The 12,193-nt window shown below is 48.1% G+C and overlaps 1 protein-coding gene across 1 annotated transcript in view; it reads left to right on the forward strand.

The window, feature by feature from the left end:
• The first annotated feature begins 670 nt into the window (after nt 1–670).
• Nucleotides 671–12,193, forward strand: part of BMP6 (bone morphogenetic protein 6) — a 90,937-nt gene continuing 79,414 nt past the window's right edge. The window contains exon 1 of the mRNA XM_086468993.1: nt 671–1,097. Coding sequence (XP_086325119.1) covers nt 671–1,097 — 427 coding nt within the window. The remainder of the gene's footprint in view (nt 1,098–12,193) is intronic.

Here is a 12,193-nt window from a genome sequence, read left to right on the forward strand (position 1 = left end):
TGGCCGAAATCCTTCTTTTAAAGAGAAACAAGCCAGCACCGACGCAAGGCTGAGGCAGCCGGCGCCGCTATTTCGCGGAGCGCCGCTCCCGCCCAGCAAACCGGTGACAACCGCCGGGCCGCCGCTCCTTAACCTGCCCCGCTGCTCCCGCCCCCGCGGGGCCGCGCTACCTGCGCCCTCGCCCGCTCCCCGCCCCGGAGGAGCGGCCGCCCGCCCCGCCGAGAGGCGGGCGCGCTGGTGATTTGCCTTCGCCGCCGGCAGCCGCGCTCCGGCCAGCCCGCGGGGACCGGGGCTGCAGCCGCAGGAGCCGCTTGCTCGCTCCCTGGCAGGGGGAAAAGTTTGCTGCTCTTCTTCCTCCTTCTCTTTTCTCCCCCATACGCAAATCCCCCGGCTCGGCACCCCCGGGCAGGGGCATGGCGAACTGAGCGGCCGGGCCAGGGGCGGCCCCGCCGCACCTGAGCGGCGGCGGCGGCGCCGGGGGGGGGGGGCCTGCACCGCGGTGCCCCGCGGGCGGCCATGCGTGGCGGCGAGCGCTGAGCCCCTCTGGCCTGGCCGCCCCCCGCCGGCCCAGGCGGTAGCCGCCGCGGGGGGGCAGGGCTGGAGGGCGGCGGGGAACCCCGGGGGAGAGGGGGAAGCGGGGACCTCGCCTGCCTCCGCCCGGCCGAGCGCCATGCCGCGGCGGCTGGCCTGGCTGTGCTGCTGCTGGGCGCTGCTGAGCGGCGCTTGCCGCCCCGCCGAGCCCGCGCTGCCCGCGGAGGGCGGGGAGCCGCCGCCCGCCGCCGCCGGGGGCTTCCTCTACCGGCGGCTGAAGTCGCACGAGAAGCGGGAGATGCAGCGGGAGATTCTCTCGGTGCTGGGGCTGCCCCACCGCCCCCGGCCGCTGCCGCGGGAGCCGCCGGCCCCGCCACCGGGGCGCCTGACGGCGGCGCCGCGCTTCATGCTGGACCTCTACCACGCCCTGGCCGAGGGCGCGGAGGGCAGTGCGGGCCCGGAGCGGGGCGGCCGCCCGCCGCCCCCCGCCCCGCAGCCGGTGCCCAGCTCGCAGGACAGCGCCTTCCTCAACGACGCCGACATGGTCATGAGCTTCGTCAACCTGGGTGAGTGCTGGCGTTGCGCGGAGCCCCCCCGGCCCGCGGGCGCCCGGGGAGAGGGGGTGGCCGCTCCCCGGGGAGGGCGGCGGGCGTCTGCTGGACGGGACCCACCTGGGGCTGCGCGGGTTTCGGCTGGGAGGGCAGCTCGCTTCGGCGAGGGGCGAAACCCGCCATCCCCCTCATAAAAGAAGCCCCAGAACGCCAAACCCGAGTGGGACAAAAAAAGAAAAAGGTGCATTATTATTTTTTTTATTAGTCTTTTTGTCCTCGTTGTGATGCCGGCAGACAGAGCCCATCGTTCGGGGTTAAACCCACCCTGCCCTGGTTCCTGTGGCGGCAGAGTCGGGGCCGTGCAAGATGCGTTCGGTCCGGGCAAGGTCCAGCAGAGGCAGAAGTGCCTTTGGGGCTGGAGCAAAGTGCACAGGCTCATAGGATGGTGTCCCACGCTACTCCTTGGTGTCTCCAGTCCCTCTTTTTTTGAGGGAGTCTAAGCTAGTGTGGTGATGAGTGTGTGACTCCGTGTGGGATATTCTGGTGGTTGAGCCCGGGAACACGATAAAAATCTGCATCATGTGGAAATCTTGAAATAAGTTCTGTTAGACGTCAGCCTGCTCTTCAAACAAATCATGCTGTCAGCGTGTTACTGGTGTGAAGGGCTCCAAGGTGGGCATTTCAGTGGGAAAACCATTAGGCTTTTTACTTGAAGGAGCCCCGAATACGAGACTGCAATTGTAAGGAAACAGTGTAATTACATTCAGCCTAATGTGGAGAATGAAAATATTTCAGTTGGCAAATTGCAGTTCCTTTTTTTAGGGAATTCCAGGGAAGCTCAAGTGTTTCAGCTGGTCAGCTGAAAACTGTCTTTTCATTAGTGCTGCTAGAGCTGCGTGCCAGAATGGCGACACCTGTGAGCAGCTTGTCTTGTTTAAAAAAAACAAACACCAAATTGTTATGCGTTTCCTCATCTAGAACAGTGATATGTTGCTCTAGCAGGAGATTTCTCTGAGCTCCTAGCTTGGTAGATATATCCAATAGCTTTGTATTAGAACAAGAGCTGGGTAATTTTTATACCTGATGAAAATCCCACATTGGGTCAGAAGTGCCCCCCTTGTGCTGCAAATGGTTGAAGGATTTGTTCTACTTTGAAATCGAGGTGACTGCAACTCCTGCAGGCACAGCTGAGCTGTCTGGGTGCTCAGCCCTTGCAGCAGTGCAGAGCCCCCTGGGCTCCATGTGCTGCAGGTATACCTGTCAGGGGCTCAGCTTTCTCGTTTAAAATTACCTTGGGGATGTTCTGGTGGTGCTGCCATCTCAGAGCTCTGATGCTTTTCATTGAGACGTCCTGAAATTGTCAATCAGTGAAGCTGGCGTTGTCAGTGTCTAGCTCAGACACGGAGACGTGGGAATACAGTATGGGTTTCAAGTCCAAAGGGCAGCTGCTTCTCTGCTTCTCCCCTCCCAGCCTCCCTGTTGAATACAAAGAACTGCCGCCGCTGTCTCTGTTCTTTGCCTTGGAAACTTCGAGGACCAATGCTTCGAGCGGTGAATTTAAGGAGCGTGGTGTCAGCTGTAGGTGCCTGTAAGCAATCCCCATAGCACGTTTTATTTAAAGGATGCAGAGCAAGGTGCTTCCAAGGGGCTGGGAAGTTCCCAGAGGAGTTGATTTCAGGGATAACTGTGAGCATGTGGTGTTTTATAAGGTATTTAGCTGCCTGCTTTATAAAACACTAGGACAGCGGTATTAGATGGTAGACCTGAAAGTATGTGTTTCTTGAAAATAAAAAAAAATAATTCATATGATTCAAATCAGTTCTAATAATTTGGATCTAGACACTTATGTAACAACAAGGAAAATTATTCATGTAGTGTAGTAAAATAGCGCGATTGAAATGCTAGTTATGAGTCTCAGGAAGTATGAATCAACTGCAGAAATTTCTCATCAACTTCCAAGTTCCGAGTCATAAACCGTACTGTCATTTAATGTGATTGTTTGTTACCAGAGTGTTGGCAAATCGACGGGCTGAGACCAAACAGCTGTTCAGCTGCTTTCTGTAGCTCGTCTGACATGTCAGGGATTTTGGGGGGGTCTTTCTCATGTGTATTGACATTTACTTTTTCACTAAACAGTAATTCATGCCAGAAAACTAGGGGAAGCCTGAGGGTACATTGCAATATAGAAACCGAAGGTGTGATGGGAGAAAGCCAGCCTGTGAGCTACCAAAGCAGCTCATCAGGTGTAGTCTAGAAAATGCAGCAAAAGATGGTGGGATTGCAGCAGAAAGGGAAAACTTCCTGACCTCAAAGACACTGACTATTCCAATGAAGCATACACCAGGCAGCCCTGAAAAGTCACAGCTGGAGCCTCCTTATAAACAGACACTGCCAGAGTTATTTTATTTGGGGTTTTCTACATGTGATCAGACCTGTAATAACTGCTGCTTGGTTGAAATTGTCTTCTGAAGAGCTTTGTCTGTGTTCAACCTTAAAGACTTCCCTTTCCATTACTGAGGGGGCAGCTACCAAAGAGATGCGAGGGGCCCTTGCCGTTCTCTCGGGTTCAGGAGTGTACGGTATTACATGGGTGTACCTGGTGCAGGTTGCCCTGAAGATGTGTGTGGCTGCGTGGGGGTGAAGGTGGCCACGATGACCTGCCTTCAGGAGCTGATATTGCTTCTGCCACAGCCCAGGACCAGGCAAACGCTTGATGATGCATCGTGCTGTGCTGGAAAGCCGTCACCTAGGTTAGCTGTGCGAAGTCCTCTGTTATCCTGACAGTTTGCAGGTGTTGATGTTCTTTTAAAAGTGCATTTAGTTTTTACAGCCCTGTAGCCTGAAAAGAGTCAGTAGCTTGTAGTGACTGCTGATTTTAAGTGTGCAGTGCTCCAGCCCTTCCTGACCAACATACATATTCCTTCAGTCTTGAGGTACAGCAGATGTGTTTTCTGTCTGGGGAAGGCTGTATTTCCATATGAGCTGAGGGTACAAGTCCTCCTTGTTGAGGCCTTGCAAAGCTGAGGGACTTTGAGGTCTTGATTTATTCAGGCAGCACAGGCTTGTACCAGGCGCAAAGGTGATGTCCTGGGAGACGGTTTCTTTTTTTTTTAAAAAAAAAAAAAGTGAAAAAAGGAGGGGCACAGAGGTCTGGAGGTTCTCCAGATGCAGGGAGTTATTGGCTTACAGGAAGGACAAGAAACATCAGTTTTCAAAGTGTAGAGTCTGGGATTTATCTTGCCTACCTGTTGATGTCTGCACTGTAGTATGGACTTGGAAGGTGTGGGCCATGATTCCCAGAGGGACTGACTATAGGGGAACTTGAGCGTCCAGGGTTTCCAGAAGATGCTTAGCACTTTGTTTTATAAAGCACCTGGGGAGCAGTATCAGGGAGTAGAAATAAGTGTTTGTTCCTCTGACAAGTAAAAACACACATAAGGTATAAACCAGTTCAGATAATTTAAATAATAAATTTCATTTATCAGGTTAGATACCAAAATATAATTTGACAGAAAATATCATCTGCTCTCAGTAAACCTGGTCCCTGTTTTGGGAAGATGATCTTAAAAGTGTCTGTTTCAGGAATTTTCACTAGGATGAGGCACTCGAAGAGTGCCTGTTTCTTTCAATTTCCCACATAGGAATTCTGGATATCTAGCACAGATGGAAACATCTGCATTTTAGATCTCCCTGTTTGGTATTTATCAAACCAAGCAGGGCACCAAACTTCTGTGCCAGGGGAATGGCTGTACAGCAGGGTTGTGATGCTGGGGGCGGGGTGGCATTGTGGGCCAATAGGTGTCCTTGTGAAACTATTCAGCCCTTCTTGTAGGAACATCCTTGATATAAATGTAGCACTGGTATGTCTTGGCACAGCACTGTTGAGAAAATAACATCTATTAATGTTTCCTATTTGATTAATGTACCTTCCTTATGGCACCAGATAGGGTTATCCCCTCTTTCTTTTTGCAAAACAACCCAGGGTTAGTCTGGGGATCCCTCTTTGAGGCAGTGAGGCTGGATTGGCAGCTGGACTGAGGCAAGCATCCCTATATTTTGCTGCCAAGACTGTTTTAGCAAGAGACGTATTGAGTTCCTGACAACAAACCCGTTCTCCTCAGTCCAGGGAGTTGAGGAGAGAGGGGCCACAGCTCAAACCAGGCTGCAGACTAGGGCCAGAGGCTGTGGCAGATCTGAAGTCCCTCTGGCTCCTCTGGTTCATCAGTGCTGAGGTGCAGGGGAGCTGCTCTCCAGCCCTTGTTCCACTGGCTGATGTCTTCAGAGAGTAGAGTCTGCCATGGGTAGCAGCAGTAACAAGAGTCTTGAAGACTTTGCTACTTTACCTGTGGCCAGAATCATTCCCTGTGTAATGAAAGGTGTTGTGGAGCAATCCTGTGTCAAAACAGGGAAGAAGCTTTTCAGGTCCTCACCCATGCCTTCCTATCCTGGTATCCACACTGAGGGGGGAAAAAAAGCCATGTGCTTCCCACAAAAAAACTCCCAAGGAATCTAATGACAGTCTTTGTGGGTTTCTGCTATGACCCAAGTCCGGGGCTGTTGACAGCTGCATAGTCTGAACCCATCAAACCCTCCAGAGACAAGGACCATAAGAAGAACTGTGCGATTGGGGTGTGGTGCCTGCTTATCCACAGTGTCCTGCTTTTTTGTAGCAGACTAACAGCATGGATTCACTTTATCTCTGTACTTTTGGAGAGAGGGTTTTCCCTGTTACCACAAGACCCACAGGGAGGACTTCAGGCAAAAGGATGAGGGGAGACCCAGCTGTTTGCTAGGCAGTCCTGCAGGCAGCCCTGAAGCTTTCCATGTGTTTCTGCTTGGGACCGTAGTGAAAAGCCTCTTTTATCTTCGAATCTCAAAACCCCAGGCAATCCCTGTCTTCCCTGCAAGGCTTCAAGTATGTGCTGGGGCAGGGGCGCGCCCTTTCAGTGCAAAGGAGCCACTCGGAGGTCAGTGCAGGGCTCGCTGTACAAATACCCTCTCTCCCCTTGCCTGTAAAGCAGCAACTTATGGATGTGATATCTTCCAAACAGGCTTTTCTTCTTTTTGGCAGCTGTTGCCTACCAGATTTCCTTCTAGGAAAGGTCTTGCGCAAATCCGTGGCAACTTAGGTGCAAGCAATATGCCTTCGCTCCACATGACTTTTCACAGGAGGGAAGCAGTGCTCCAGCATCCTCATGTGCCTTTCAAAAGCAGGTGAATTTTTTCATCTGAAGGATTTGATCAGCCCACCTGTCTTTTTGCTGGTATCGTGCTTGCTGTCAGGGGATATGAAATTAGGCAACCAAGACGTATCAGGGACGTTGCGTGATTATATTGACGGGACCGTACCATTCATACTGTCATCCCATCTGTTTATTCTCTTGGCCACATGTTGTAAAGGTCAAGACATCTACTCACAGGGAATAACTGGAGTGTGTGATGCTGCGGATCTGGCTGTGCTGCCAGCTGGCTGTGTGCAGCCTCGCGCTCTCGGCATGCGAGTGGAGTCCTCCACGTGTGTCCAGAGCAGGCCAGTATTAGAAATCATGAAGCTGATGACGGGAATGAGTTTACTGACTTCTGCCAAGCCTTGTATATCGGGCTTCGATGCCAAGACAGATCCCAAGTGTCGGAGAGCTGCCTTACATTTGCTGTTCAACTGATGCAGCTCAAGGTCCTCGTTGATGTCATCTCCTTGAAGTAGTCGTTGCTTGCGAGCTGCCTGCTAGCATGCAGCTGCCTGACGACACAATTAAAGAAAGGGCAAATGGTCTTTTAGAAGTCCTCAGCTCCTCCGGACTCTGAATTTGAGGGACTGCAGTCATCCTTATGCCTTTGGCCAGCAGCCCTGGAAGATGTGTGGCTCCCAGAGAAGCTGCTGTTCAAAACCTGCACTGTTGGAATGAGTAGAGGGGTCACGTTTGTGTAAGGAGTTTATCCAGGTTTAAGTGTCATCTGGACTAAGCTACTGGAACCAGACCATGTGATGTTAGCAGGACTATTCTCTGTCTTGTGAAAGCCTTTCAGAGCTTGAAAATTTACACTATCTTAAATTTGGGTGAAAGGTTGAAGTCTTACTTAATAACAATGACAACAAAAAGTGATTATAATTGGAAAAAGTTAGTATTGCCAAAGCAGTCTTGATTGATTCAAGTAAAATTTTTTATGTGTAAATAACTAAAAAGTTGCGTTTTGAAATACAAACTCAGGTGTGGGGTTGGTTTGTTTGGATTTTTTTGGTAAAAACAAAAGCAACACTTCTCAGTCCTTTTCCTCAAACAAAGTTGAAACTAAACCACTTCTATAAAAATATTTTCTTTTGGCAGTTTTCTTCCAGCTGGACGTGGCTTCATCTGAAAATCACTTAGGCAGCTTTGTTGTGGATGTCTTGTGCTGAGCTCCTGCAGGGACTTCTTGCCGCAGGCTTGCACTTCTGCTGAGGAGCTATGGGTCCTTCCTGGGTCTAGTGGTGGTGATGCTCTCTCTTGTAGTTTTAAATATAAACTTGTAAGTGGTGTTTGTGATTTAGGAGGAAGGAAGGTGGTGTTTAGAATTTCCATGCCACAGAGGCACGGTTCCTTTTAAGTCATCTTGCCTCATTGCTAGCTTGTGGAGGGTTAGAGGAAGGTACAAGTTACTTGGGAAGTAAACAAGTCCCATTGTGTGTTTCTGTGGTATCCCAGCAGATGCATGGTAATGCTGTTAAGCACAGTCCACCTACTAATCATTTAACATTTCTGTTTGACCATTTATATAGCAGTGTGAAACAGAGAGCAAATACTATCTCCTGAATGGAAAAATGGCTCAGGGTTGAGAGATTCCAGTTTGTTTTAGTAGGCACCATACCACAGAACCTGGGAGACTGAGGTTAAGGACCAAAATGCCTTCTTCCACGTACCTGATTCTTGGAGGCTGGTGTCGGGTCAAACTTAGGTTCCCCGTTTGACGGGGCAATGGTTTTAAACTGAAAGAGGGTAAGTTTAGATTGGATAGAAGGAAGAAATTTTCTTAAGAAAGACACTGGAACAGGTTGTCCAGAGAAGTTGTGGATGCCCCATCCTTGGAAGTGTTCAAAGTCAGTTTGGATGGGGCTTTGAGCAACCTGGTCTAGTGAACAATGTCCCTGCCCTGTGGCAGTGGGTGGAACTGGATGGTTTTTTGAAGGTCCCTTCCAGCCAATACCTGTGATTCTAAGCGTGGAGAGGGCATTTGGGACTGGGATTCTCCAGCTGTGATACGCTGAGGGCGAGGGGACATGTGTGAAAACTGTTCAGTGGATTGTTTCTTTCCACCTTTTTTCAAGTTGTGGCTGGCAGAGGATGAGTGGTGCCTCCTGCATGGCTGCAGCGCTTGTGGTAGGGATGGTCAGCACCAGCACCCCAAAGAGGCACCTACTCCCCGGGGAGCCCTGCGGTCTTGTGCTTTGCACCCGGAGCAGGTTTCCAAGGTGGTGGCTTTGGGAAGAGCATGGGGCTGCAGCTGCCACAGGGCTGTTGCAGGAGGAAAAAAGTTTAATTAAAGAGACTGAGCCCCTGTGGGATTGCAGGTGTGTTTAGTACATCGTACTGGACTTTGATTCCTAAAACCTGCTATGGATTTGGGCTGGTATTTCCTGAACTTTCAGTTACTTAGGATCCCAGCCTAATAGCCTTGCAGGGCTGGGTATATTTTTGGGTTGGTTTTTTTGTTTGTGGGTGTTTTTTTTAGTGATGACATGAGATATTTTTTGATTTGTTGTTAAGGGCACAAAGATTTTGACAGCACTGCCTGCAGCTCTTTTTATTTTACATTGCAGTGTTCATCATAGCACAGTGACAGAATTGAACCAGTGGTAGCAACAGTGGGAATTTTTGGCAAAAAAGGATAATGTAGACAGAGCCGAAGTGTTCTGCTAACTAAAACAGTAGCTCTATTTTAAGAGTGCTAGACATGACTGTTTTGATCCAATGTGGTGTTAATCACAAGAATACATAACTGCTTCCCTATGAACTTTCCCCTTAAAAATATCCAATGATATCACCTGATGTTTTGCACTAATGCTCAGTATAACCAGAATTTAGAACAGCTGGTTCCATATAAACTTGGAATATTCATAGGTCAAATATTAGTATATAAATAAAAACATTTTGAAAATGAAAACAGAAGCACAGCATTTGAAATTTACTCAGTGTGCAGATGTACTTAATGGCTTGAATAGCTTTACAAGTTAATTAAGACAGTGTTAACACTTGTTCCGAAGAAGTGAAGTTTCCGAGTAATACATGAGAAAGTGGTTTTTTAACAGTATTCCAAAGATGTATTATTCCGTGTATTTTAAATGGTCGTGTGCAGTATGAGAGATGTACGAATCTGCTATTTGAAGCCCCCTTTTAAAAAAGACTTATTTGATCAACCCAAAATCTTACTGGTGGCAGATAGAGAGCCACGATTTATCAAATGTAGGCTGTAAAATATGCCGTGTTCAAGTACGCACACAAATGTTTGTGGTGAGGTGTACTACTGTACACAGGTGCAGATGCAGTGTTCTTATCTTGTCACTTACTGCATTGCGTTTGCGTGGCGTATATGGTCAAAGTATTAGACACTGTGTTTGTACAGGGGCTAAGGGGTGACATAATGTCTATTGAAGCAAAGGCATTTAGCTCCACACCAGGCAACAAGGAGCACTTAAAAAATGAGAACAGATTAGAGCTTGTGGGCAGGTTGTGATAGTCATACCCATAAGCCAAGAGGTTTGGAGGGAGGAAAGGGTCTGCAGTTTCGCTGTGAAACAGAGGTGCCTTCTTGCATCCTGGTGTCTGCTGGGCTTTCCAGACCATTTGAGAGAGAAATCCAGGAGAGTCAAACTGTAAGCAGTCAATCTGAGTCCTTTTACAAGGTATACAATTGCCCAAATGATTTGGAAAAAATGTTGAACTGTAACAAGCACGTACAAGATGCAAAAGACTTGTCTGCCTCTGGCTTTGTAATCTGTAACAGAAGTTGTTTGGGCATAAACACTTACTCCAGCCTAACTTCCATATTTTTCAGTCAGTCTTACAAGTATCTGGATTAAGGCTCTGAATTTGTGAATAAAGAAGTGGTTGGAGCTTTAATTCCTGGTGTTGCAGAGGCACAAGCTCCCTCTGGCTGAATCCAGATGAGCAGAGGTCAAAGTGGCTGTCTTTAATCACCAGATGCTCTGAAGGAAAAAAGGAGAAAGCATTTTCTCTGTCGCTTGCCGTGGACTTCCCATTCACGTTTTTTCTCTTCTTATGCCCACACTGGTGGTCTGGTCCAGCTCAGCCATGATAAACACACTGCTTGGTGGGGGAAGAGGCTTTGTAAGCTTTTACTATACCTGCGTCTTCATCATAGTGCCAAGCCCGGTTCCTCAACATGTTTGTGTGCAAGCAGTGAGAGGCTTCTCCACGAGCCTTGTCCTACGTGCATGATTTTGGTGCAAAGTAGTAGGAGCATAGTTCTAAAATTTAAGCCTGGAATAAAATTGATATTTGAAGATCTGATCCACAAGTACAGAATCCAGGTGCTCAACTTAAATAATGAAGCCTGGAGAAGAAACCCATCATTTTAGAAAAGCAGCAGTCTCTCTTCCCTGCAAACCATCATCCTGAGACCACATTTCAAGCATGCAGACCCTTTTGCTTAATTATTGTAACATCAAACGTCTTCAGCATGAAAGGGACCAAGCAGTGGCTATGCAAGATAATGACTTGTTTATAAAAATAATTTAAACAGCATATGAAAAGGATAAACATGCATGTCCTGCCAAAATTCACTGTATGTTCTGCAGGCTTTGGTGATTGTGAATCTCTTGGCTTGCCCTTTCAATTTCTTTTTTTTTTTTTTTTTTTTAATCCACAAAGAAAAAAAGACAGAGGGGGAAGGGAGTGAAGAAAAAGGGGAGATGTAAAAAAAGTTCTCATATTTAAGGAAGTTTCAACTTATTATGCTATGAAAGATAGCTGGAGAGCAAATACATTTGTTTAACACACTACAATAGAGCATTTCATTTTGAGATGTCTGCATCTTGTCTCTTGCATGTGATAGTTTTTACACTTTAATGATTGTAGCAGCTGTCCTGTCCAAAAATGTTCCATTCTGCAGGATGTGTAACGCTCGTTACCTACTAGGCAATGTAAGGATACTGCTCTGTCTCTTATTCAGGATCTCAAAACACTTCATAAGCATTGAAGTCTCACAGCATGCTCTGACAAATGTAAATCGCTACCATACTCATTTTCCAAATGGCTAAGCTGAGGCTCGGAGAGCATGACTGGACTGGGGCTCTGATGAGGTCTCTGAAATTCTTGCTTCCAGTCCTGTGATCTAACCATGAAATGGCGTGCTGTGTTACTGTTCTGGCAGGTCCCCAAGTGGCTCGTGGAGTCGGTGAACAGTGTGGTCTTATTTGGTGAAACCTGTCCTTCTTTAGGTTGCAACATCAGTCAGATGGAGACCACAGGTTCTCACCTGGTTTAGGCTTTAGACCTTCCTGCTTGTGAACCTTGCTTATCCGTGTTGCACAATCTGTGCCATCTGCAACCGCACTCTGTTAGGGACATGGCTTCTCAGATATGCTTGAAAACAGCTTAACATCGGTAACACCTCCGATCTCTGTGGGTGCTACCTGAACACGAATATTCACCAGATGTCCAGTTGTATATGATGTCTACTATATGCCCTAAATGATGGCTTTCGCAAGAGTGCATCTCTTCCTTTCGGGTCTCTGAATGGTGCAGGAGACACCTGGATGCAGTGGGTGGTATCAGGAGCGTGTGGGCAGACTCTGGTTTTGTGTGTCTGTAGAAGTGCAGCTCTTGTATATGGACGTAAGCTGGCATCCACAAGGAGCTCAATAGGAAACATGAAAGCAGTCACAGGCTAGCACAATTTTCACTTCAAACTATTGGAGAGCCTAGTAAAGGTTTGGTTGACTTTCGGTATCATCTGTGGTAACAGTAATGTCTATGCTGCAGAGTCATAATGTCTTTTGGTAATTCTATACTGCAGGGAAACTAGTTGAAGGTATTCTGAGTTAACTGATGGTTTTGTTGAGAAACTGAATAAAAATGCAGTGTAATGGCTGAAGTCAGTATAATGACTCCATT

Source organism: Leptosomus discolor, chromosome 8 (assembly GCF_034619465.1).
Source record: "Leptosomus discolor isolate bLepDis1 chromosome 8, bLepDis1.hap2, whole genome shotgun sequence".
Classification (NCBI taxonomy): Eukaryota; Metazoa; Chordata; class Aves; order Leptosomiformes; family Leptosomidae; genus Leptosomus; species Leptosomus discolor.